At 56.0% G+C, this 25,423-nt stretch overlaps 2 protein-coding genes across 3 annotated transcripts in view; both read right to left on the bottom strand.

The window, feature by feature from the left end:
* Positions 1-16,670, bottom strand: part of FAM53B (family with sequence similarity 53 member B) — a 78,645-nt gene extending 61,975 nt beyond the window's left edge. Inside the window, exons 1-2 of the mRNA XM_059053978.2 lie at positions 16,587-16,670; positions 7,525-7,579 (exon numbers count right to left, since the gene is read on the bottom strand). Coding sequence (XP_058909961.1) covers positions 7,525-7,579; positions 16,587-16,664 — 133 coding nt within the window. The 5' untranslated portion in view covers positions 16,665-16,670. The remainder of the gene's footprint in view (positions 1-7,524; positions 7,580-16,586) is intronic.
* A 96-nt stretch (positions 16,671-16,766) lies between these two features.
* Positions 16,767-25,423, bottom strand: part of EEF1AKMT2 (EEF1A lysine methyltransferase 2) — a 74,687-nt gene continuing 66,030 nt past the window's right edge. For both annotated transcript variants that reach the window (XM_059053989.2, XM_059053987.2), the window contains exon 7: positions 16,767-16,853. In XM_059053989.2, coding sequence (XP_058909972.1) covers positions 16,775-16,853 — 79 coding nt within the window. In that variant the 3' untranslated portion in view covers positions 16,767-16,774. The remainder of the gene's footprint in view (positions 16,854-25,423) is intronic.

Below are 25,423 nucleotides of genomic sequence, written 5' to 3'. Positions count from 1 at the left end.
CTCGGGCAGAAGGCCTCAGTCAGATCAAGGCCGGCTGACTCATTCCTGGATTTCACACCTGTCTATTGTGCTGACATGAGTCTCCTGCCCTGCCCGGCCCTGCCCTGCCCTGTGGGCTGGGCTGTGCTAACTTGGTCTCAGGGCTGCGAGGACTCTATGCTTGATTTGGGGGTAGAAGCTCACCAAGCCTTTCAAGGCGAAACTCAAGAGAACTGAGGTGTCGCTCTGAAACCAGCTTTATTAAACTGGTCTTATGAAAAGAACACAGGTGAAAAAACAGAAAGGGCAACGACATGAGCTCTCCCTCAACGGCGTCATCTACTTTTAAACGAACTTTCAGAGGCCCTGGCCCGTGGGTGCGCCTCTTTCCCTGTACCATCAGAACGGAGGCGCAATTCAGAGCTGTGTCAGAGAGAAAAGGTCCCGGGGCTCTGCCCACCCAAGCTGCAGCCCTGGTTGTGCCCCCTCACCTGCAATGAATCAGCAAACGTCAGCGGCGTTCTGGGCTCAGGGACCACAACAACAGGGGATGCCAAGCTCCTCAACCAAGGCCCGAGGACAAGGGACAAGGATGGCTGGAGATAACTATTGTTCCACTGGTCCCACCAAGCGGAAGGCTGGCTCAAGAGGCGCTGGGAGATGCCCGAGCGGCTGGTGGGGTCGCAGTGGTCGCTGGGGCCCTGCCAACACCAGCCGGGTGGGGGTGGCGCGTGGCAGCTGCCACTGGTTCTAGGAAGTCTCTGCTCTCACAAAAAGAGGCCCAGTGGGATCCCCAGACAGTACAGAGGTGTAAATAGAACCCTCCAGGCTGGCCACTGGGGGCACGGGGCTCAGCCTCCCAATCTGTAGGAGGAAGTGTGGACTAGGGCCCTGTGACGACCCCTTTCAGCTCTGAATGGACCTCCTGCTCCACCCCCGACCTCCAGAAATACGCTGGGAAAAGCTAGTGGCAACAAAAACTCTGAAGAGACAGAAAGGTTGGTTTCATCCATCTCCATCAGATTCCCACCCCGGCTGTGGGTATGCACAGCGCATGGGAAATGGGCAGCTGCCTGCGATTCATCTCTAACCCGATGTGTGCAGCAAAGCTGGGTGCCATCATACGGACCAGAAAACTGACAGCTGGGAGAGCTTTTCAGGAAACTGTCAATAAATTCACATTAACTGCTAATTAGCTAACACCCCACCGGGATCCTTGCTGACGTTGGGGAAAGCGTGAGTACACACCCCAAGCGCAACACTCGTCTGGCGGCGTGTCCCAGCGCCCCCCACGTGGCCGGTGGGGAGACCGAACTTCAAGACAGCATCGCATCTCACCTGTGCACACACAGCTCGCAAACGGCGGCCTGCAATCCCAAGGCCGCGCTCTTGCAGTCGGGCCAGGCTGCCTCTTAACGACCGTTTCTGCACGTGGGAGGCGACCTGGCGATGCACCACACTGGGGGTGCCCAAGGCCAGTCCGGCAGCTGCCAGCCCGTCCTCTGGCAACTCTGGGGCCGCTCTCCAGCCCGTGTCAGACCAGCACGGGTGAGAAGCAGCCTGGGAGGCTCCCTTTTCACTGTAAACAGCCATCATGTGCCAACTACACTCTGCACCTACTTCCATTCTGTACATTATTCCAGAAGCACTGTCCGAAACCAATAAATGGTGCAAGGAAAAACTGAAAGCACTCTGTATGGACAAACCTTACACTATTTTAGAGATGGAAAGATCACACCTATGACCACAATAAATTAAGACAGTCATTAAAAGTAAGTTTTTAAAAATCATGCATAGGGGCTTCCCTGGTGGCGCAGTGGTTAAGAATCCGCCTGCCAATGCAGGGGACACGGGGTCGAGCCCTGGTCCGGGAAGATCCCACATGCCGTGGAGCAACTAAGCCCGTGCACCACAACTACTGAGCCCGCGCTCCTAGAGCCCGTGCTCCACAACAAGAGAAGCCACCGCAATGAGAAGCCCGCGCACCGCAACGAAGAGTAGCCTCTGCTCGCCACAACTAGAGAAAGCCCGCGCGCAGCAACGAAGACCCAATGCAGCCAAAAAAAAATCATGCATATGCACTTTTGTATATGGACATACTAGCCTATTTTGGTTAACAATCAGTTTCTTACAGGAGACCCTGGTCCAGTGATGATATGCAGCATGGCCATCTCTGAGAGACGGAAAAAGCCGCAGAGACCAGAAATTCTGGCTTTGTTATCACTGTTGTTCATTTTGTTTCAGTCATGTGTGTGTTTGTTCTCGGAAACCTGAAATGCTCAGCCTCTGAAAGCTGGCTTTTTCCTGCACGGTGCAATCGCATCCCACTTTCAGTGACAAACAGCGGTGGAGTGAAAAGACCAAAAGCTACCAAATCTCAAAGTGATATCTTTTCAATCTGCACAGCTCAAAACAGCCAAATGATTTACCCTGTAGAAATTAGTACAGAGGGTGCCCCAGGGAGAAACCCTTTTATGCACAGAGCAGACTTTAACAGCCAAGTAATTAAACAAAGAAAATAAGGGCTTATAATTAAAACACTGACAAACCGGAACCAGAGCGGCACAGGCGGGGCTGCTATAATATTTTTACAATTTTTATACATAATGGATGACCCGTCTGCTCAAGTTTCCTCTATGTTCTTTGCCTGTGAAGTAATTTACATTAATAAATAATTTATTACCATAACTCCTAAAGTAATTATGGGTTTCCGCCCAATTTTCTTTTTTTTTTTTTTTTTTTAGCATCTGAATTGTTTTGTTTTCTGTCCTCTGACTTGTATTTACACAACTTTTCCCAGTGGCCTTTCAGATAATTGGTGTTGTGTGCACTTTCTCACGTTATTTGATTTCCGGTCTTCTCCTGGCCTGAGCGAGGAGGAAAATGGAGTGTGTAGTGTCCAGTGTCCCTGCAACACGGAACTCATTCAAGGGGTGCCATTAGCCAAGGCGAGGGTGGTGAGTGGAGGCCCCCCTTACCCCCCCACTTGCCCTGTTTCACCAAAAGAGATTCAACTAGCACACGTGTGACCCTGGGTTAGAGTGAAGAAGCATGTCCCACGGCAAACGCCAGAGGGGCCGGAGGGAGGGAGCCGCGCGCTGAGGCTGCCCGGGCAGCCCCCCCTTCCCCAGCACAGAAAGGTTCTCTCGGGAGCAGCCAGGGCCCTGTCCACACCCACTAGAAATCACAGCCAGGAATGGGGGCTGGCTCGCCTCTCAGGCCAGCTAACCAGTGGGCGGGCCACACCCATGAAACTGCCACCTGACCAAGGTTTCCTGTGTCAAGAACGCAATAACCGGGCAGACATGGCTCTTCCCCAGAGAAGCTGGTTGCAGAGGAAATTCCAGTTCAGCACAGGTGTGCTGAGGACGGTCTGGGAGGTGAGAAAAGAAACCAAGAGGCACAGCACCATCTTTGCTAGAAGGGGCCCTGCGGTAACCAGGCTAGGTGGGCAGCCTGGTGACGGGCACCCAGCCCCGGCCAGCCGGTGGCCTGGCTCCGCTCTGCCCTGCTTCTCTCACCCACACTTCACACTGCCTTTGTCCCCCCACAGCCCCACTCTGGAAAAGAACAAAACCACTTCTTTGTATCCAGTCCCCAAACTTAGGGCATGGGGCGGGGAGGGAGACAAAGGTGGGGAGGGGCCTGTAATCCAGCTCACAGTAACTGAGCATGAAGTACTTCAAAACAAAACATTGTTGTGAGAGCCGATTATATTAGTAAAGCATTTTATCTCAGTGGGTGCAGAGGAGGCTGAGCTACTTGCAAGGGTGGTTTTTTAAGAGGAAGCAAACAGGCACTCCCTACCCGAATACACTTGCCTGGTTTTTCTTAAGAACATTTATGAAACTCTAACTCATCCTGGTGTCCAACTAGGACCCTCGCATGGGGGCTTAGGAGGGAAATGCCCCGAGTCACAGGGCCAAGCTGTCCCCAGCTCTCATGGGAGAATTCCACTGATCAGGGCTAGACGTGAGTTCTTTTTCTTCAGGAGACAGGCAGGGGGGTTTGGTGATTATAATACTATAATTTTTTTTTTTGGGGGGGGTTGCTGCATTGGGTCTTCATTGCCGTTCACAGGCTTTCTCTAGTTACAGCAAGCAGGGGCTATTCTTCTTTGCGGTGCGCGGGCTTCTCATTGCAGTGGCTTCTCTTGTTGCAGAGCATGGGCTCTAGGTGCATAGACTCAGTAGTTGTGGCCCATGGGCTCAGTAGTTGCCGCACGTGGGCCCTTGAGTGCACAGGCTTTGGTAGTTGTGGCACGTGGACTCAGTAGTTGTGGCTCGCAGGCTCTAGAGAGCAGGCTCAGTAGTTGTAGGGCACGGGCTTAGTTGCTCCGCGGCATGTGGGATCCTCCCCGACCAGGGCTCAAACCCGTGTCCACAGCATTGGCCGGCGGATCCTTAACTGCTATGCCACCAGGGAAGTCCCAGTGCTATGATCTGTTATCTTTGCTGAGCATTGTCCATCCCAAGAAGGGCCCAAAACCCTCTGGAAAAGTCTGGCTGGACCCAGTGGGTGTCCTCTTCCCTGCTACGGAAAAGCAGGCACAGCTAAGATGAAGTCTCACTGCTACTCAGGTCACAGGGTGAGGCCACACCTTGAGTTCCGGGTTCACTGGGCTGGAGCAGCCACTGGAGTCTCCACGAGCACACAGCCTGGAAGGCCTTGGACCGCTGACATTCCCGCCTCAGCAAGTGCAGGAAAGGGATGGAGATGGGAGGGGCCGAGCCGGCCCCTCCTGGGTGCCACTATGTCTTTAAATCCCACAAACACCCGCCACGTGCAGGATGAGGAAAGTGAGGCTCTGGAAGACGTGCTACACGCCTACAGTGCCGAGGGCCCGCTTCAGGTGCACGTCGTGGAAGTGGGCCCAATCCACGGGAATCCACTGCTCCCTGGCCTTCCTCCTCCACCAGACAGAAACCCCCTTGAGGGCAGGGGCTGATTTGCTCTATCCCTGCCCCAAGCGCCTGACACAGAGTAGGTATTCAACAAATACCTACCACGATGAGCCACTGAAACGAACCGCGGTGAACTTTTCTAAAAGCCCTGGTAGTGCATGCTGTCAGGTGGGTCAGGGTCTCCTGAACCAAGAAGGGGCTGAGAACAGCAAGATGAGCATGTGGGAGAGAGAGGACCCGAGGAGAGGGTGGGGGTAACTGAGCAGACCCCACAGAGTGGCTGCCCCACTGCTCCTCCACTGCCTGGCAGTGCCCTAGTGCCAGCCAGCAGGGGAGGAGGGGGACAGACCCGACGGAAGGGAAGAGCCCGCGGGCGAAGGGAGCATTGCAGAGCCCGTCCTGAAGAGCCAGCCAGCAAACAAGAGCCTGGAGGAGTGACAGCACAGGCCGTCCTGGAAACCCCAGCCAGAGAGAGCCCCCCTCCCGACCCCAGCGAAAAGCAGGCCTCTGGGCTCTGCAGGCTCAGAATCTGGGAAATCTGGGAAAAGGCCTCTCCCCACACGCCTCTGCCTTGGTCCCTGGGCCTGAGCACCCTCCCCCGCAAGGGCGGCTCTCACTCACACCCCCTCCCCAAGGAGACCAAGGTGGTCCCTTTGGGCATGGAGGCCCCCTGCAGGAGCAGGGGTCTCTCTTTAGGCCTCAGCCCCCTTCTCCACCTATCGTGCATGGAGCTCACGCTGTGCCAACCTCCTTACAAACGTCTCAGAGTGCTCAAGGCGTGCCTACCAGGCAAGTGCTACCCTAACCCCCATTTTACAGATGAGGAAACTGAGGCTTAGAAGAGGTAAATCGTTCAGAGTGACCATGTGAGTGCCAACACCACCATCACGAACCCACAGGAGCTCCAACTTCTTACGATGCACTTGGAGCAAAGGCCAAGGAAGCCTGACGCACGACACGGCCTTGAACTAAAGATCAACATCTCCACGGTCCAGGTCACTAGTCTGGCCCAATTCAGAGCTGACGTCCTGGCTGGGCTGAGGGGTCGGCGTGCCCAGGAGCCCCTCTCTCCTTCCTGGACGCGACAGAGGAGGACAGCCCAGCCACAGCTCCACTGCGAGTCTGACCAGGAAGCAGCAGGCAATGAGGCAGACTTCCGGGCCATGTGGATGGCTCGCTGACGGTTTGTCGAAAGCCGTTAACCACCACCGAGGTGTTCAGTCAAGCCCCATGTGGGGACAGGCCTCAGGAGTGTGTCACACGGGTAAACCAAGGCCAGGTGAGCTCCCCGTCTCCACTTGCTCTGGCCAGCAGCACCAGGAGGGCCACCGGGGCTCCCCCACTGAGCTGCGGCTTGTGAGTGAGAAGAAGACAATCCTCACCCACTCCGGGTCCAACTCTACCCACCTCATGGGGCCTCAGTTTCCCCAGATGTGTGTGGGCGCCCCTCCCCGCCCCCCGAAGCAGCTGCAGAGTCCAGGAGGTCCCACATGTGAGGCGCGTGGCACAGCACCAGGCTCACTGTGACACCCACAGCACCACCCCCAGCACCAACCTATGGGAACTGAAAACGCCGTGCCCAGAGGCAAAGGGCCGAGACAAAAGGCAACGGAGACTTTACACAGTCCTGCGGAGACAAACCTGAAACCCATCGTGGAAGCCTGGTTTACAGAAACTCATCTGGGGAAGTGTCTCCGCAGGGGGCGGGAGTCCAGGGGAGAGCAAGCAAGGAGAAACTGCACGATCATCCGGAGCAGAGAGAAATCACTACAGTCAATACAGGCCCCTCTTTTTGCCCCCTTATAAAAATGGTAATTAACACTCGCATGGGAACAGGGTACCGAGGCAACCTTTCTGGAAAGCATGTCAGCAATATGAAGCAAGAGCCTTAAAAATGGAAATGTTCCCGCTCTCCAGCCTCTCTACTCCATACCTGGGAACGATCCTAAGGAATAATCCAAAAGGCAGAGCAAGATTCAGACACTGAGTCACTGGTAAACAGAAAACAGAACAGTCCTTCTACCCAACTACCAAGACACAGTTACATGGTTAAATACATTTGGAATCATCCACACAATGCAATACCACAGCCTCATTAAAACGTATGGAATGGGCAATTTTAGCGCTGCGGGGAAACGATGGTAATTACTACTAAGCGAAAAAAGTGAAAACAAAATTTTGTAAATAATTTTGTACGATCGTATGTTCGTCATGGACTTGGCTATGTAAAAAATGCAATGGACATAAACTACACCAAAGTATTAACAGCAGTTATAACTGTGTATTGGGGCTGTGACAGATTTCTATTTCATACGTTACACTATGGTGCATTTTCTGAATTAAAATAAAATGGACATGATTACTTTAATAATCAGACAGAAACTCTCAGTATCACTGTTGGAGATTAGATGCGTAAAGCACACAGCAGCGCCCGGCCCCTCAGTCAGCCGCAGCAGCCCCTGCACCAACTCCAGCACCGCTGAGACCGGAACAGCTCAAACACACAGAGGAGAGTCCCCACGGCTGCTCCTCGTGCCTGTCTGTGTCCCGCAAGTGCTTTTAGCGTCTCACCTGGAGGACTCAGGCCCTGGTGGAAGGGCTAGAGAAGGACTGACCGTCCACAGCCACCTTGGTTACTCACCCATAATTCCACAAGAGAAAAGTGTCGGTCCTTGACTCATCTTCTTTGGCGTGTGCTGAAAACAACCAGAAAAGCTATCACTCTTCAAGTCATAAGAAGCACGTTTGCACATGACCCTGCACTGATCCCTTGCTAAAGTCACAATTAAAGGGGTAACGTCAGATTAGGGAAAGGAGAAAAAAAGTATTAAAAGAGACATCTGCCCATAATTAGGTCTGGGCTCTTTGTCCGGAGCCTTTGGTGAGTTATGGAGTCCATCAAGTTAATGGGCTTTAAAAACACACAAGAGAGCCCCGTGACTTCTGACACTAGGGGATTTTTCCATGTGAGTGATATGGAGGAGGGTGCGGGAGGAGCTGTGATGTGAACAGTTCACCGAGCTGAGCTGGAGACAGGCCTCCCCACAACCCAGGCTAGGGGGACAGGGGACCTCTTCCTGTCCATGGTGACAGCAAGAGCCTTGAGTCAAGGTCAGAGGCCACCTCCAGAGCCCTCCCTTCAAGACACAAGGAGAACACCTCTTCCGTCTCTGTGAAGAGGCAACTGGTAAAGCTCAGGAGTGTGGCCCTGGCTCTGCAGGCTGCTGTGCAGCCAGGAGGCCCCCTGAGGCATCCTCACAAACTGAAACAGAAACTCAAAGGTTATGTTTGCTCTCAACACACAGCTATGGCTTTGGAGCTTCTCGGCACCACATCTCCACAGTGGTGTCCCTGTCTACTGTAAACACTGCGCATCTCCTCCCTAACCCCACACCTAGCCTCAGCCGAACACTACGATCATTGGGTGAAAAGCCAGTGAGGCCTAAAAGAACCCCCAGCCCAGGCACTTGCTCCACGGCTACACAGTAACCCGAGCGTGGAACATTTCGGGGGTTCCTTGTGCCGGCCGAGGCCCAGGTCAACAGGCCTGTTCTGACCTCTGACGAGGAGGACACCATCCATGCCCATCGGGGCCCCAGAAAGAAGGGTCTCACTCATTCCTGCCTTCCTCCCTTCCTCCACTCATTCAGCAAACACGTGCCGGTGATTCGTTATGTGCAGGCTGCGCTGGGGCTGAGCGTGCGATGGTGAAAGCAGCTCTCAGCTGCAGAGGGGTCAGTGGCCACAGAGGGCTCTAGCTTCTGCGAGGAGCCCCAAGTGACAAGGAGACGCAAGGCTACCAGTCCAAGAAGTGGGCAGAGAGCCAGGCCCTGGCTCTTTCAGGCCTGGAAGGAGGACGGGGTGTTGGCCGGGAACACCCGGCCCACGCAGATAAGAGGGCAGCCAGCGTCTGGCAGCAGCTGCCCCACCCCTGTCCTCAGCTGCCCGAGTCAGGGGCCTTTGCCCTCGGTCAGCAGTGCGCTCACCTGTCAGGTTACCAAGGGTCCGTCCGGACCCGTCTGGAACGCGGAGGTGAAGGACGCCCGCCTCAGCCCTAAGGAAGCTCACACGTCACAGAGGCCACAGTCACACAAACCCTTGAGCTACAGAGAGTGGGACTGGAGGGAGATGGGCCAGGCCGTGGGTGCTGGAGTGCTGGCTTCCGGCGGGCAAACAGAGCTGCTTCTAAAGGACCAGAAGGAACTTAACGGGCCGGGGGGGAGGCGGGCAGGGCCGCCCTCCTCCAATCCCCCATCTCGGGTTTAAAACAATCCTTATGTGCTCAGGATAGGTCCCCCTCCTGGAGTCCACCCGGGAAAATATCTGGAAAAAGTTAGAGATGGCTGCCTCTGCCTCCCTCCCGGCTCACACCAAAGTCATTGAAGGGGGAGCAGGTGACAGACACTCAGAGCCCTGTCTCCGGGCAGCGTCACCTGCGGAAGCCAGACAGGCCCCACGGCCCAGAGAAGGTTCGGAGAGAGAGAAGCTGGGCCTGGCTGGTGCCACAGGCCCGGCTGTTTGAGGGAGGCGGCCCCGACACTGCAGGAGCCCCAGCACCAGGCAGACACGCGCCGGGAAGCACAGACCCCGCCCCTCCCCACTCCACGGCCGCGCCTGGTGGCGAGGGGAGCCGCCCAGGCTGGGAGCCCACAGACGCCCAAACCAGGACCGGGCCAGGGTAAGCAGGAGGGCGCGAGACACAGGGGCCGCGTGTCGCTACACTGGGGCCCCCGAGGAAGGCCTGGGTTTACAGACACGGCGGGAAGCAAACTGACTGCTGACGGTCGGGGGGCACTGCTCACCAGCCCCTCCTCCCCGCCAAGCCGCCGTGCTCCAGACAGAGGGGCAGCTGGGAGCCCTCCCAGTAATGGGGGCCGGTGAGTGGGCGCCAGAGATGCTGGGGGCGAGGTCTGTGCCCACGGACGGGAGCCACCAGGCCAGCGCGCGGGGCTCCCCGGCCCTCACTCACTCCCTCATTCATTCACTTAGCGAGGACCTGTCTGTGTTTGCCGCAGACGCGCTCGCCAGGCTGCGGAACACACGCTCGGAACGACTGCTTCTCATGCCCCACGCCGCCCGGCTGGCTCGAGCCTCCACCGAGGGACCAAACGAGCCCCCGACCTGGTCCCCGCCCTGCGCCCCGGCCCGTCCTCCACCCTCCATCCTCCACACGGACCCAGGGGCACCAGGCCCCGTGGCTGCTCTGCTCACAACCCTCCAAGCACTCCCCACAGCAGCCGGGATGAAACCCGGCTGCGCCCCCCTCCCCGCAGCCCACCAGAGCCAAACCTCCATCCATCCGGCCTCGCTCACACGGCTCAGGACCGGCCCAGCTCGCTGCCGCCTCCGGGTTTTCGCTCCGCGGCTGGTTCCTGTCACGTGGCCTCCCTGGCGGCCTTCCCCAACCTTCCGGGCCGAACGCTGCCCTCCCCGCCGCGGACTTCTCCACGTGGCCTCGTTTAACGCCTTCCCCACGTGCATCAGTTCGTCTGCTTCTCTGCTCGGCTCCGCTTCCCCCACATCAGGCTCCTCGAGGCTGCTGCCCTGTCCCCGATACTCCCGGCACAGCGCAGGCACCACGCGACTCTGCTGACTGACCGCTATGCCCGCCGGTCAGCCCAAGCCTGTCTCGCTCTTGCTGCCACACGCCTGGCGAACGCAGGGCCGACAGAAAAGGATTTTCGCTGGACGGGATCTGCTGCCTCCCGCAATCTCTGGGCTCGTGCCAAGTCAAGACTCAGCGGAGAAGCGGGGAGAGCACCAGACAAAGCTGGGGTCGACCCCCGGGCCGCCCGGGCTCCCCACGCGGCCTCTGACTCTGCACCCAGGGGCGCACGTGGATGGGCCATCCTCGCACGGAGATCTTACAGATCGAAGGAACACCTTCTCCCTGTCCCCTGGCTTGCGTAAGCCCCGCGACTGCTCCCCTCGTTGAGCGTGTGAAACCGCACGGCCCGGTGGTGCACCCCCTCCTTCTGCTAGCAGCACCCCAGTTTTGCACTGTGACTCCTCCCCTCCCTCACCGGACAGTGTCTTGGTGGAACTGTGCCTCTATCCCCCTGGCACGGGGTGGGTGGGGCCCACCAGACGCTCCTGCTCTGGGGCTCCGACTCCTGGACCGGGGTGGGGGGCATGGGGTGCAGGCTGGCTCACCCCACGGGGAGGCCCCGAGCCGGCCACCAGCCCCTGCCTCCACCATCCTTCCGGCTACACTGTCCCTGCCCTTTCTGGGGCTTCATTCACCAACTCCTCTCCCCTATTTCTCTCAATCGCTCCAGGGAATTCTCTTCTGGTGTAAATCAGTGGGAGACAGCCTCAGCTGCTTACAACTGAGGAACCCTGGCCAATTTCGTGCGGGACTTCAAGAGGCTCATGGTGAAGTAGGCCGTGCCTCAGCTACTTGAAGGAATATCACGCAACTGCCCAAAGTGATGTTTGGGCAGAGGCTTCTAGTGCCAGGAGGAAATATAATTTGTAAGTTAAACCTGCTTAACTAAAAAGACATCAGAAAACCTGCCAAACTATGTATAGCGCAGTGCAGTTCCCTTCCCCCCACCCTCCCACCCCGCCTGAAATGCAACTTTTTCCTCTTTCTTTTCCTTCATCCTCTTCGTGACGCTCAATTCACACTGGTCTGTGTGTGTAGACAAATTCCATCAAAATAATTATGGAGAAATGCTGACTGATAGGACAGCAGCAATTTTAAGGTCAAACATAAGGCCTGAAATAGGCATGAGCTAACTACTTCCCCCTGGGGCTTCCTGCCTCCTGTTGGGGTAAAGACAAAAAAAAAAAAAAAAAAAAAAGATGGGATCAGGCCCCCATCTTGCTTTCTGAGTCCCGTCCATGAGCTGGGTGCAGTCAACCGCTTCCCGGGGTGTCAGGCCCCAGGCACGCTCTGACGGCTGGCCAGTTCCCTGGGCCCAACGGCAAGGTTCCCACTGGGCACCAAGTTGTCCGGGGCTGCTCTACTCCCAGTGGTTTGTGCCGTTGTGCAGCCAGCCTCCCTGACCCTTTGAGCCCTCTGCACCCCCAGTGGAAGGATGAGCCGACCACTACGTGGTCGATGTGGTGAGGCCAACAGGCCTCAGGGGAAACTCTCACCATCTGAGGTTTCACAGACACATTCGCACACAAGTGCACGCCCAAGCCCCGGCTGGGGTCTGCAGTGCAACAGAATAATAAGCACGGCTCCCCGGGATATTTCTCCTACTCCAAAGCCTCTGTTCCTGAGCCACCCCCAGGGGCAGAGCCTGGTGTCTGGGAGACTCCCTGGATCACCAGAGAACGTTTTGGAATCAGATCTTCCATAGGAAAGGCAAAAAGCTGGAAATCAAATTGAGGCTCCGGGGGCCATCTGTCTGACTAAGTAACGCAAGAAACCCTGACTTAAATAAAGACACAATTCAGGTCATTACTTAATGAGGAACTAGCTCAGACAGAAAACAGCCGAGCTCATCTCTGGCCATAATCATGCTTCTTCATAACTTTCTTCTGTAGACTACTGACTAAAGCAATCACATCACTCTTCCTTCTCCTGATGCAGCGCTACAGGGAACCACAGGGCCACACAGAACAGGCCCACGCTCACGCACTCGAGGGGAACAAGTGGGGCACCCCAGCCTCTGGAAGGGAACAGGGTGAGACCTTGGCAGTAGGACGCAGGAGGCAGAGCCAGACCCGAGAAGGAAGAGAAGCTGAGGAGGGAGAGGAGCCCTTAGGCGGAGGCCCTCGAAGGTGCCGATGGAGACAGGGCGGGCGGCCCGGCTCCCCAGGCCGCAGGGTTATTAGCCACGGCAGGGCGGGCCCTGGTGCCCCCGCTCGCCCGGGATGCGGCCGGGGGTGGGGGGAGAGGCAGGGGACTGCCGCGGGCTCTGTGCGCTTCTGGATTCCGGCCAGGGACCCTGGCTGGGGGCCGTCGGGCCCAATGCCGACTCCGGGTGAGCGGGCGGGTGAAGACCCTGGGTGCCCAGGCAGCTGGGTGCCAGGCCGGACGCAGTCACTGAACGCTTCTGCCGGGCAACTCACTTAGCCTCGGCGTCCTAATCTGACAAGCGTGGAAGGAAGGACCTGCTCCCAAAACGGGTGTCTGATGTGGCCGGAAATACCTTGAGGCTGAGCAAAGTGAGGCAGCCTGGAGCCTCGCTCCGGCCTCCGCCCCCCGCCCTCCCAGGAGCAGTGCACCCCAGCTCCCGCTGGTCTCCAGACTTGAGAGAGGCTGGGAGGCTTGCCGGGGAGAGGAGGCTGGGCCTGGCCCGGGAGGAGGGAGAACAGGCCCTTGGCCGGAGCGTGGGCGGGCGGGACAGAGCTGGGGGAACGCAGCCCCGAGGTCAGATGTCCGGGCGGCCTTCCAGCGGCAGCAGCTAATGTTAGCACACTCAGAGGAAGAGCTGCTCACAGGGGAAAGGAAGGCGGCTGCGCGGAGTGGGGGAAAGGGGAACCGAGTCACCGCACCCCCCCCACCCCACCCCCTTGCCCCCAGGGGACGGCAATACTGAGTACTCGTCAGTCCCCTTTCTGTCTGCCCACCTCTCTCAGGAGTAGGGGCAGTCACGTTGTCACCAGCACTTAGCTTTGGGGGAAAGGAGAACAAGAGAACCAGGACGGGGGACCTTCAGCAGGCAGGGAGGGGCAGCCAGGGCCCAGGGGGGCCCAAGCTTCTCCTCTCCCAGTGTTTCCAAGCCCCCAGGGGACCTTCACCTGCAGTTTTAGGCTCTGTCCTCACTGCGGGGGCCTCTCACTTCCCTAACTCCAAAGCGGCCTGTGGTGATTCAGGATTTCTTTTTTAATCTGAACCCCCAACTTCTGTTATCTTCTTAGTCTGATTAGAAAACAAAAGAGAAAAGCTTTTCCATCTTTCCTGTTGTTATCTTGATGGTATTTACATGAGGCTGATGTTACCCGTTTAGGAAGCTGAAGCAAAACCCCCATCTTCCTCTCAACCTTGCTGGCTGTTCAGAGCAAATTCTAATCAGTTTATCTCACATTCTGTGGATGTCATCACTAGGCTGGTCTTATTTAGGGTCTTTCTTTGGTTGTTTACAGCCGTGCCTCTCCCCAAGGCCTAGCGGATTCCAGGACGGCAGCCTCAGGAGCCAGGCAGGGGTGGGCGTGAGGGCCTCGGTGGGCGAACAGGGCCTGGACTTGAAGCCTGCGTCCCTCTGTCCCCTGGGCTCTCTGTTTCCTGCCTGTATAGCAGGTGGAGAGGGACGAGTCCCCACCCCTCAGCAGGCCGGGGGAGGCTCCGGGAGAGGCAGGGGTGACGGCACCTCTGCAGGCTCCACACAGACTACGCCCCCATCCTCGCGCTTTGCCTTCACCGTGCTTCCACCTGCACCGTGAGAGCAGAACCAGGCCAGACCTGTAACGTGCCGACAAGCTGTGATGCACCCACCAACTGACACAGGGGAAGGCTGCTGCCCACAGCTGGCCGCTGCCCACCCGGGAGTCCAGGGGAGGGAAGAAGAGAAGGAACACAGAAGGCGGTGACTTTCAGGAAGGGGAGGCGTGTGGGAAGAAAGGCCAGACCCCGACCCGTGAAGCCACTGAGCCCCCTTCAATGGCCGTGTGCTTCCCTTGGCTTTCTCTCCTTTTTCTTTTCTGAGAAGATGAGTTTTCCTTCCCCGACTGGGGCTGGAAGGCCGCGCTCCTCCTGGCGAGGGCTCCGGCTCCGGCCCTGTCTCTTTGAAGACCGGCTCAGCTGACCACGGGCCCACGGGCCCACGGGCCCTGGACCCAGCTCCCCGGCCAAGCCCAGGCAGGCCCACCCCCAGATGGAAGCAAGTCCAGCGGCGGCAACTGAGGCAAACGGCACAGCTGGAGCCAGAGGGGGCCTCCCTTGGGTCCTCCAGGAGGCCCTCACCCTGAGAGCCGTTTGCTTTTTGGTCACAGCTACTCTACGTGAGTGCTTTAATTTCAGCGGGAAAACACCCACCAACCACAGAAAACAGAGCAACTCATACCTGCACCCCCTCAGCCGTGAACTCGAGCAGCAGAGAAGGGACTGCACGATGTCGAGCTGAGAAGCTGGGCTACAGGAACCCGCATTCACTCGCTCCGGAACGTCCCCTGAGCACCTGCCACGCACTAGGTCCCAGGGTCGGGCACTGGGTATTCGGCAAGGAGAAAGAGCGCCAAAGGTCCTTGCCTTGTGAAGCTCACATTCTGGGGCAGGAGTCATTCAGTGAACGGGATCAAAGTGTTAGAAAGCGATTAAGCACCTTGGAAAGAAAAGGACAGGGAAAGGGGGACACGCGGTACCCGGGGGTAGGTTTTAGGCCAAGTGGCCAAAGGAAAGGAGGGAGGGAGAGAGTTCTGCTAAAGGGGAGCGTTCCAGGCCGGGGAAGACGTGCACAAGCCCTGAGGCATGTCGAGCGGGGAGGCCGGCGCGGCCTGAACAGAGTCAGCGGCGGAGAGCGAGCACGGCGGCCACGCGGGCCAGAGGACACCGGACCGCATACATCCCAGGAGGAGTCTGGCGTTTGCTCAGCCTGCGACGGGAAGCCTGTGGAAGGCTCTGAGCAGAGGCGGGACGGTCTGACTTGCATTCCCTCTGGCTGCTGGGTAATGCAAACAGGCGAAAGGAGCCAGAAGCGGGGGCCCGTTCCCAAAAGCACCCAGATGAGAGAGTACGCGGGAGGCACCAGAGCAGCAGCAGTGGGGACGATGAGAGAGAATCTACTGACAGGTGTATATTCAGTACAGACTGCAGAGGAAGGAGTGATGGGCAGAGACCCTACTTGTCCTACGGAATTCCTTCAGCCCGAGGTGCTCCGTGAAGGCCTGTGCAGTGGACACAGGTCTTGGTGGCTTTCACAAGCTCTTATGAGGACCTAAGACCCACCCGCCTGCTCTCGACCTGGGTGGTGGGGTAAGATTGGGGGAGAAAGCCCACTAGGTGCTAGCGTGGGGGTCTCACAAGGGGCTGTGAAGGGCGCCAGGTGACATGACCCTGGACAGTGCCCCCATCCCTGACCACAGAAGCAGCAGAGAGTCCCTGGGACGTACCCAGTTGCAAAACCCCGCACAAGAATGTTTATGCCCGAGTAGGACTGCCTTTAGCTCCCTCTGCAGGGGAGCAGCCCACCCACTTCTGAGGAATTAGGGCTAGAAGGAGGGTGAGGAGGCCATGCTGTTCTTGGCCTAAGAAGGCCGGCTGTCTGCCTCTCTGGCCAGGCTCACCGGGCCACTTGGTCCGAGGACCACCCTTGCGGAGGGCAGCCGCCACCAGGCCCACCACCTCGGCCGCCAGGCTGCGCCTTCTTTCTCCACCGTCCCCCACTCTGGGCATTCCTGAGGCGGCAGCTCTCGCTCGCACTCACGGCTGACCGCCCTTTGGAGGCCCGGCCTTATCTCGGTACCGCCCCGCCTTCTGGAAACTACCTCCCTGACCGGGTGGAGACCAGAAGGAATGTGGGTCTCAGCCCGGCAGGGGAGGCAGAAGCACGCTTGGTATTATTCACCAGGGTGCGGGCCTGCCCTCCTCGCTCGCCAGAGGACTCAAGCCTGGGCTGGCTACTTGCTGTGAGGGCGAAGCCGGGCTCCGGCTGACGCCGCTCCGCTGCCCCACCTGCCACGGCTCCCAGAGCTCTGCTCGCGGGCCCTCCGGGCACATCTGCTAAGCCCTCTTGCTCAGTCCACAGCCCCACCTGGGTATCGGGCCTCCAAAGGGTCACCAGAGAAGCCAGGCCACCGGGTCCTTACCAGCTCAGGGCTGAAGGTCCTGCACGCTACGGGGTCAGCTCCCTGCTTGTCGAGGCTTTGACTTAGGATCATCACCATGGTAAGGACCTCAGGCACTGGGCACCAGCCCAGGGTGGGCACGAGCCATCTTCGGGTGGGCAGACTTGGGCAGAGGCGACCTCCTGGGCACCACCCCCCAGGGGACGACGTCAGCAGAAAAGGCTCCCCATCGGCTGCTCCCCCTCGGGCTGGGACTCCTCCAGGAAATGGCCAAGTGCGGTCAACTGCCTGGAAAGAGAAAAGAAACGCAAAGGGATTCAGGACTGGGGCAGACCAGGGCCCCGAGAGAGCCGCGCCCGCCCCTGCACGCCGGGACCCTGCTGGGGAGTAGAACCGCCTCTCGGCTGCAGGAGAGGTGTCCTGGCGGGGCCCTTCCCGGAGTGTTCACCCACCCAAAAGCCAGCCTTAGGGTGTCCCTAAAGCCAACGCCTGGTGGCCACAACAGTGAATCCCAGCTCAGCCACGTGGCACCTTTGAGACAGATCTCGGGGTCTGGGCTGCTCACAGACTGCTGTCCCCAAAGTGCGCTCAAGCCGTGTGACCTCTTACGCTGAGCTAGCCCTACAGACAGCCCGAGGTCGAGGTCAGCTGAGGTGAGACACCGGCCAACCCTGCAGCCAAAGCCCAAGGGCTTGGCCCTCGGGCAGCCAGCAAGGTGGCTCCTGTTCTCCCGCCCAGGTCTGAAGGAAGCCGCTGGAAGAACTAGGAGGGTCCGTTTAAACGCACATACTTCCCATCCTTGGAAGCACCACGATTCCGAAGTGACACATTTGCAACGTGGGGGACCTCCGTCCCCTTCCTCAGAATGAGCCAAACCAAGTCACGGCCCGCGCACACCTGCCGTCTGAGCTCCTAGCTGTGCTGGGACCCTCTCTCATCATCGTTCTACACAGCCCGGAGCATCTCCCCGACCCACCCTCATCTCTCACCAAGCAAAAGCCCAAAGAGTGCTGCCTTCAGTCCAGGTTGGGAAAATCGCTCCTTACACATTAATTTCTCTGATCCTATTTCCATCCCACCCCTCTGTGGTTACACCTTCAGAGGAAGTCACAGAGATCCAAGGAACGTGAAGATCATCAGGTTCCATCAAAAAGTAAAAAGTAACGATAACGACAGTAAAAAATAAAGAAATAAAAAGTAGCTCCTAATCTGTAATTAAAATCAAACTGGTCAGTGCAGGAAAATGTTTTAGAATCTGCTGCTCTGTGTCAAAATTAATTGCACCCTGGTATTTACTTGCCGTCCAGACTGTAAATCATATTTTCCTGTTTACTTCGATTAGACTTTACAGTGGGTGTTATTGAAATTGCTCAATTACGGGCCAGCTGGCGAGCACAGGAAAATTACCTTCTACTGTTCTTCGAAAACAAGGTTCATCCAAAGTGCAAAAGCAGGGAAGGGAAGGAGGGAAATCAATACATTTTCAAAGGACTGACTGTTCAGGAGGGAGGGCCGGTGGAGTCTCCAGGCTCCCAGGTCACACGGGGAGAACTGATGCAGAGTTTCAAAGCCACATCAATCTAGAAGTGAAACGTTCTGACCAAGTATGATCTGCCCCAGCAAAGAATTTCACATCACTCCTCCGAGTCTGGCCAGAAAGCCAAGCCAGGAATGCCCGCCAGCCCCCTGGACGCGTGGCTTGGGAGCGGGGCGGGCCATGTGAGCAGGACAACGCTCCGAGTGGCGCCGTGGACTCCCCCTTCAAGAGGACCCTTCGTGCTGATCAGAGAAGGAGATGAGGCCTGATGGAGGCCATCTTCTCTCTAGGTGCAACCTCGATGCAGTTCTGGGGCCGCCAGCCATGACCCCAGGCCCAGGGGTGACCCGCCCTCCCCATTCCCTTCTTCCCTAACAAGGCAGGAGGTTCAGTGGTTACGAGCTCAGGTCCTGAGCTGGAATCCCAGCTCTTGAAACGTATCGTCTGAGTGACCTTTGCCAAGTTACTTACTCTCTGAGACTTGGTTTCCCTTTCCATACAATAGGCACAACAGTGCCTGCCTCAGAAGATGACTGTATCATAAGAAAAGAGAGCTCGGCTTGCTGGGTGGGAAGCCCTAGCTCATCTGAAGAACTGCTCAATAAACAAGTAGCTACTGCCACGAGTTTCATGGGGGAGCCTGTGAGTCCCGATCTTTTCTCAGCAATGGACACCCAAGCATCTGTCCTCTCAAATTTTTTTAAAAGGGCAATTCCATCAAAACTTTTCAAAGCTAAATTCCATCAAGAGGAGACTAGCTGGGCTTCCCGGGTGGCACAGCGGTTAAGAATCTGCATGCCAATGCAGGGGACAGGGGTTCGAGCCCTGATCCAGGAAGATCTCACATGTCATGGAGCCACTAAACCCGTGTGCTACAACCGAGCCTGCGCTCTAGAGCCCGCGACCCACAACTACTGAAGCCCGCGCGCCTAGAGTCTGTGCTCCGCAACAAGAAGCCACCGCAATGAGAAGCCCGCGCACCACAACGAAGAGTAGCCCCCGCTCGCCACAACCAGAGAAAGCCCGCATGCAGCAACGAAGACCCAACGTAGCCAAAAATAAAAATAAATAAATAAATTTTTTTTAAAGGGGGGGGGACTGGCTGTATTATGGCCCACGCCTCTGGTGAAACAGTAGGCAACCCTTAAGCACGATGCTGTAGAAGTCTTATCGCCACAGAAACACGTTAGCCCATCCGATGCAGCCGCTGTGTACCAAGCACGAAGCTGGATGGAGGAAGTGGTACAGGTGCCCCAGCTCTCTCAGCTCTGCTCCCACTGGAGCCCCTACAAAAGGCCAGGTCGCACAGAGGCAGCGTGACTGGTGAACACCAGCGCACCACATGCTCCTGGAAACTGGGCGGTCAGTAAACATGGCAGGCACTGGAAGGAGGAGGAAGGTCCTGCACAAGCCCCGTCTTCAGGAGTCGTGGAAAGACAGTCGTGTGAACACAGGTACCACAGCGATGGAAGGCAGATGGAGGAGGGGGGCCCTGGGGCTGAGTCATAAACAGACCCCTTTGCACAGGGGCCAGTGACATGCAGCACTGCCTGGAGGAGCCCAGGAGCGGGGACAACCCAGACGGCCATCAGCAGGTGACTGGTAACAGAAATCACAGGGTAGCTGTGTAAACAAATACCATGTCACCTTTCCTGCAGTGTTAACGAGGCAATTTTAATGGTACAGATATGAAGCACTCTCTAAGATAACACTGTAAATGAAAACAGCAAGAAGAGGAGTACAGCAAGGTCCCATAACCACGTGGCCCTGAGTGGGAGAAGGAGCTTCGAGTGTACAGCCTTACACGCGGACACGTGCTATTTGAGTATTTCATCCAGTGCATGTAACGCCTTTCTGATTATAAAAAAAACAGGCAAGATCTCAGCACGAAGGGGGAAGAGGCACCAGGGAAGAGGGGAGCGGGAGCGTGGGGTGGCAGCCGGGCCTGTACACGGCAGGGGCGGGGGGCACTGAGCACACCGCTGGCGAGCGCACAGGGCACATGGAGAGGGGGCTGGAAGGACAGAGCCACACCAGCCCAGAGGCTCCGAATGCCGGACGTTACCATGCAGCCATAGGATGCTCCCAAAGGAGCTGGAGTTGGCTGGGTTGATCTGTTGAAAGAGGATGATTTTTTTCTGAATCCTTTGCAGCACCTAGCTCGGTGCCTTGACTACAGCAAGAGCTCCACACGTTTCTGGAATCCGGCTGAAGCGTAGCAACATCTGAAATGATCTGGGCACATTCTCAGACCCTGTGAGGCAAATCCAGACCATCAGAGCCTGGCACAATCCGGAATTCCCTGGGATTCCTTTGATCCATGGCCTAGGCCTGGCCAAGCTCGCTGGGGAATGCCAGTGACCGTCCAAAGACTCGGAGCCCAGTCTGAGAACGGGGCCGGGTACTTCTCAGGGAGCAGCCAAGAACTTGGCCTTGGAGGGACGACTGGGAGCACAGCTCTGCCCAAGGTAAAAAGGAGCTGCCCCGGGGCCCACAGGGAAGGGAAAGGCAAGGGAAAGGCCTCCTGAGGTCACCTCTGGGGCACAGATCCTGCTCTGGCCTGGTGGGTCTTCTCTTAACCCATGTTAAGAACAGCTTCTACCTACTGAGGAACTACTGTGTACCGGGTGCTTTATATACATCAATACACGACAGATGTAAGTAGTAGCAGTGCACGGATAGATGAAGCAACTCACCCAGGGTGTCAGGGGTGAGCTCCCGGGCTCTGCTTCCCACTGGTGTCCACCTGCAGCAAAGCCCCCACCCCTACCTGCCTCTCCATACCAGATGCATCCTTCAAAGCCCCATCGAGCAACTACCACGCAACCCAGCAAGTACACTCCTTGGCATCTATCCCGGAGAAATGCAAGCTTATGTTCACACAAAACCCTGCACATGATTGTTCATAACAGCTTTATTCATAACAGCCAAAACCAGAAAACAACCCAGATGTCCTTCAACGGGTGACTAGCTAAACAAGTTGTGGAACAGCATCCCATGGAACACTCCTCAGCACTAAAAAGGGACGAACTATAGATATCTACCTACCTGGACGAATCTCCAGGGAATTATGCTGAGTGAAAAATCCCAGTCCCCAAAGGTTAATTACTGCATGACTCCATTTACATACCATTCTTTTTTTTTTTTTTTTTTTTTTTGCGATACGCGGGCCTCTCACTGTCGTGGCCTCTCGCGTTACGGAGCACAGGCTCCGGACGCGCAGGCTCAGCGGCCACGGCTCACGGGCCCAGCCGCTCCGCGGCATGTGGGATCTTCCCGGACCGGGGCACGAACCCGCGTCCCCTGCATCGGCAGGCGGACTCTCAACCACTGCGCCTCCAGGGAAGCCCTACATACCATTCTTGAAATGACAAAATTACAGAAATGAAGACTAGATTAGTAGTTGCTGGGGGTTTGAACGGGCGCTTGGGATGGGGGTGAGGGAGCGGGGTGTGGTTATGAAAAGACACCGGCAGGGATCCTTGTGATGGAAATGTTTTGTATCTCGACTGTATCGCATCGGTGTCAATATCCTGCTTGTGATTTGTACTATAGTTTTGCAACATGTTACTGCTGGGGAAAACTGAGTAAATGGTACACAGGATTTCTATGATTTCTTACAACTACATGTGGATTTACAAAGATCTCAAAAGTTAAAACTTTTTTTCCTTCCAGTTTTTTTGAGATAACGGATATACAGCCTTGTGTAAGTTTCAGGTGTACAGCATCATGATCTGACTTACATACATCATGAAACGATGACCTCAATAAATTTAGTGAACATCCATCATCTCAGAGAGATACAAAGTTAAACAGAAAAAAATTTTTTTCTTACGTCAAAATTTTAAATTTAAAAAGCCCACTCCGTCTATGCATTTGCCAAAACTCACAGAACTAAACACCAAAGAGTGAACTGTACTGCATATACATATAAAATGCTTTTTAAAGAAGGCCACGTGGCAGCCACTGCCTGTACGGGATCGGATGCAGCGTGAGGCAAGGAGGCGTGCTAAGGGGCTGGGGCAGCCTCCCCCTCACCTCCCAAGCCCCTTAACTTCAGTTTCCTCATCTTTAAAATGCAAGTGAGAACACCTTTGCTCCGGGGGCTGCTGGGAGAGTCAGGTAAGAAAATGTGTATAAAAGAGCACAGCACAGAGAAGGCCCCAAGACACCGGTGCCCACTCCCCAGGGCACACACGGATGGTCAGCGGGCACCAAGTGACACTGCCCGCGGTTAGTGAGAGGCCTCAACCCAACCCCGTGGCACCCTGGCCCCAGAGCCACCTCCGCCCCCTCCCAGCTGCGTTCCCAGCCCCTGACTCCCTGAGGACCAACTATGGGCTGGGCTCTTCTCATTTCATCTCTCGAATTCCTGTGAACAGGCATTGCTATTAACAGTATTCCCATTCTCCAGATGAGAAGACCAAGGCTCCAGGAAAATAAATGAAGCATTTGCCCAAGATCCTACAGCTAGCAGGGGTGAGGGTGAGATCTGAATCCAGGTCTGTCTCCTCCGGACACCGCAGGGACAGGGGACAACTTTACTTTCTCACACGAGTCCTTCCTAACATGAAACTCTCTTGCTTTTGTTCTGCAGTCTTCAATGTGCCTTCAGGCGCCTGCAACCCTCGAACCCAGCTGTCTGATATCACTGTGGTTGAGACTCTCGGCTTCTGGCAAATGGGAACCCTGCCCGGTGCGCGCTAAACGCCTTTATATATGCAAAAAAATTTTGCAAACTCTAAGAGTCTATATAACTCTTCAGAAGATTACAGGAGTTCACCAAACGTTTCTGTCATGCATTTTGAAGAGCCACCCTTTAAAGAAAAGAAACTGACCACGCTGGAACTCGCCCAATTAAACGTTTCCTTCTTTTAACATCCTTATCCTGTGTTTACTACTTGTACAAGTTCGTTTTATAGCAGAAGAATATCTCACCACCCCAACACAGGACTCAGAGCAAAACCTAAACATAACCTTGGCCGCTGACAGTGATTTTCCTGATGGCCCAAGCAAGTCATTCCTTTCAGAGCTTCCATTTCCCCCTCCCATTAAGCAAAGGAAATGGGAGAAAAACGGCAATTCTACAAGGTCTTTGGGAAGGCCGCATACATACACTTTTAAACTTCCATAACTTCAGCTGTCGGTGTGACAAAAGCAATCTGTGGGCAGGATCTAGAAGCAAATTTATGAACATTTGGGGAAGGGCATCTATCGGAGGGTCACGCTGCCTTCTGCCAGATCCTATGACAAACCCATGGAAGGGTGGACCGCGCACAAGAATCCTCTGGTCGCAGTCGAGGTTCACATCTGCCAAGAGCGGGGAATTAAATCTGTCCGGGGATGCCTTTCGCTTGCTGCTAAGGCATCTGAGTTTAAAGGATAAAAGTTAAAAGCTGCCTAGGAACTTTATCAACAGCCCGTACTTTCCCAGACCGAGCTGACATTGGAAAGAGAGTCTGGAGTTTCAATAAGAGAACGTGCCCAGAGAATGTGTTTCCCAGACGGCAGTGGAACATTTAAACTAATTCCCTCGGCCCAGGTTCCCAAGTCTTCAGGTCCTCCTGAAAAATAACTGATCAAAGACAGCTATGCCTTCACCACCTGCAATACACGGACAGAAAAAGAGACAGATGAAACCTCTCAAGTCAGTACTTTAACACCAAGGACGTGTCTGATACCAAACATTACTGATTTAAGGAAACTCCACAATAGAGGCAGTAGCCAGAAAAAAATACATTTTTGTTCACCATTTTCCTAGTATCTTCCTGGTCTGTATTTGTGGAAATAACAGGTGACACGGAGCCTACCTTTTAACAAAGCAGGAATAAAATAAGAACAGCCACAGCAGCAGTGCCAGGCCCCACGCTTACTGTACCCTCAGAGGAGCCCTATGAGTGGGCACTATTGTTATTCCGTTTTACAGAGGGACAAGCTGAGGTCCAGGCCCAAGGTCACCCAGTTGTAAAGGGTGAAACAGGACTCAAGTCACATGTGCTGAATTCCAAAGTCTTTGTCTGAACCGCCAAGCCTTCTACTCCAGGATCTGTAAACTGTGTCCTAATTATCCCGTAAGTATTTGATTTCTCAAACTGACCAAAAGCTAAAGCACAGATGCTGGGTTTGCAAGACACCCTTGTCTATAAGCTCTTCCTGTGGTGCCCCAGGCCACACCTCAACCTTCTGGACTTAATGATGAACTGGCACTAGGGGTTCCACTGAGGCAGGGAGTGGGGAAGTGAGAGGGTAGGGGTGAAACATAAAGGCACTGATTCCCATCCCTAACCACACGGAGGCGCAGCCGCGCCAGGTGCCATGCAGAGGTGAAGTGCCTTCCAGGAAAGCCAGGGTGCCCCCAGGCCCAGGGGGTTGGGGGGGGATGGTGCTGGCTCCTCACTACATCAGCCGGAATCTGTGACCATCGCCCCCCCCCCCCCGCCCCAGTCCTTCTCCCCAAGTCCATTTCCAGGGTGTTCACGGAACCCGCCCTCCACACGTGTTGTCTGGGTGTGGCCCTGCCTCAGGCCTCCTCTGCTCTCAGCACAGAGCCTGTCACAGCAGGAAGCTGATGGGTGTGTGTTCACTGAGTCAACAACACACCTGGGGAAGAGCACTGGACTGGAGGCCCGGGAGTCCCACTTCCCCTCCAGCTCAGTCCTGGACGAGCTGTGGCGCCCTGCGCGAGTGACAGAGCTTGGCTGAGCTCTGTGATCTGTACGAAGTAAGCCTTGCTCTGCCCCCGCGAGTGGGAAGCTAAGGAAGGAAAGGTCTGTAGAGTGGGGCACCTGAAGAGGGGCCAGGGGCACTGAGGTGAGTCCTTCGGTGAGCACAGTTCGAGCAGAGAGCAGGCCCTGACTCGGCACGTGCGAAGTGGCTAACAGAGATCGCGTCCTCACAGCTACAGCACGAGTGGCTGGGCAGGGGAACGGAGCACGCTCGTGACTCCTCTGAGCACCTCGCTGGGAGCTGTAGCTGCTGGACAATCAAACCCATTAGTGAGTCTCAGGTTCACCCGGGTTCCTGTCTGCATGTGACACGGGAGGGAACTGGGCTCAGAGAGGCAGTGCAACCTGGCTACACCACACAGCTGACAGGAGGCTGCACCAGACTCTCAGGGGGGCTGTGCAACACTTTCCTGCTGCAAGAATAAAGCATCTGCCGTCCTTAGAGACAGCACGCTTACCCCACCCTTGATTCCTCCTCCCACGGTAAGGTGTGTCCTTGGAGGTGTTTTCTTCAGTAACTGGGGTGAACATACATTCCCTGGACTAGAACTTCAGGTAATCAAAGGCCACCAAAGGCCCACACTCAGGAAAGGACT

This window comes from Kogia breviceps, chromosome 2 (genome assembly GCF_026419965.1).
Source record: "Kogia breviceps isolate mKogBre1 chromosome 2, mKogBre1 haplotype 1, whole genome shotgun sequence".
Taxonomy (NCBI): Eukaryota; Metazoa; Chordata; class Mammalia; order Artiodactyla; family Physeteridae; genus Kogia; species Kogia breviceps.
This window is presented reverse-complemented; position numbering and strand designations above follow the sequence as displayed.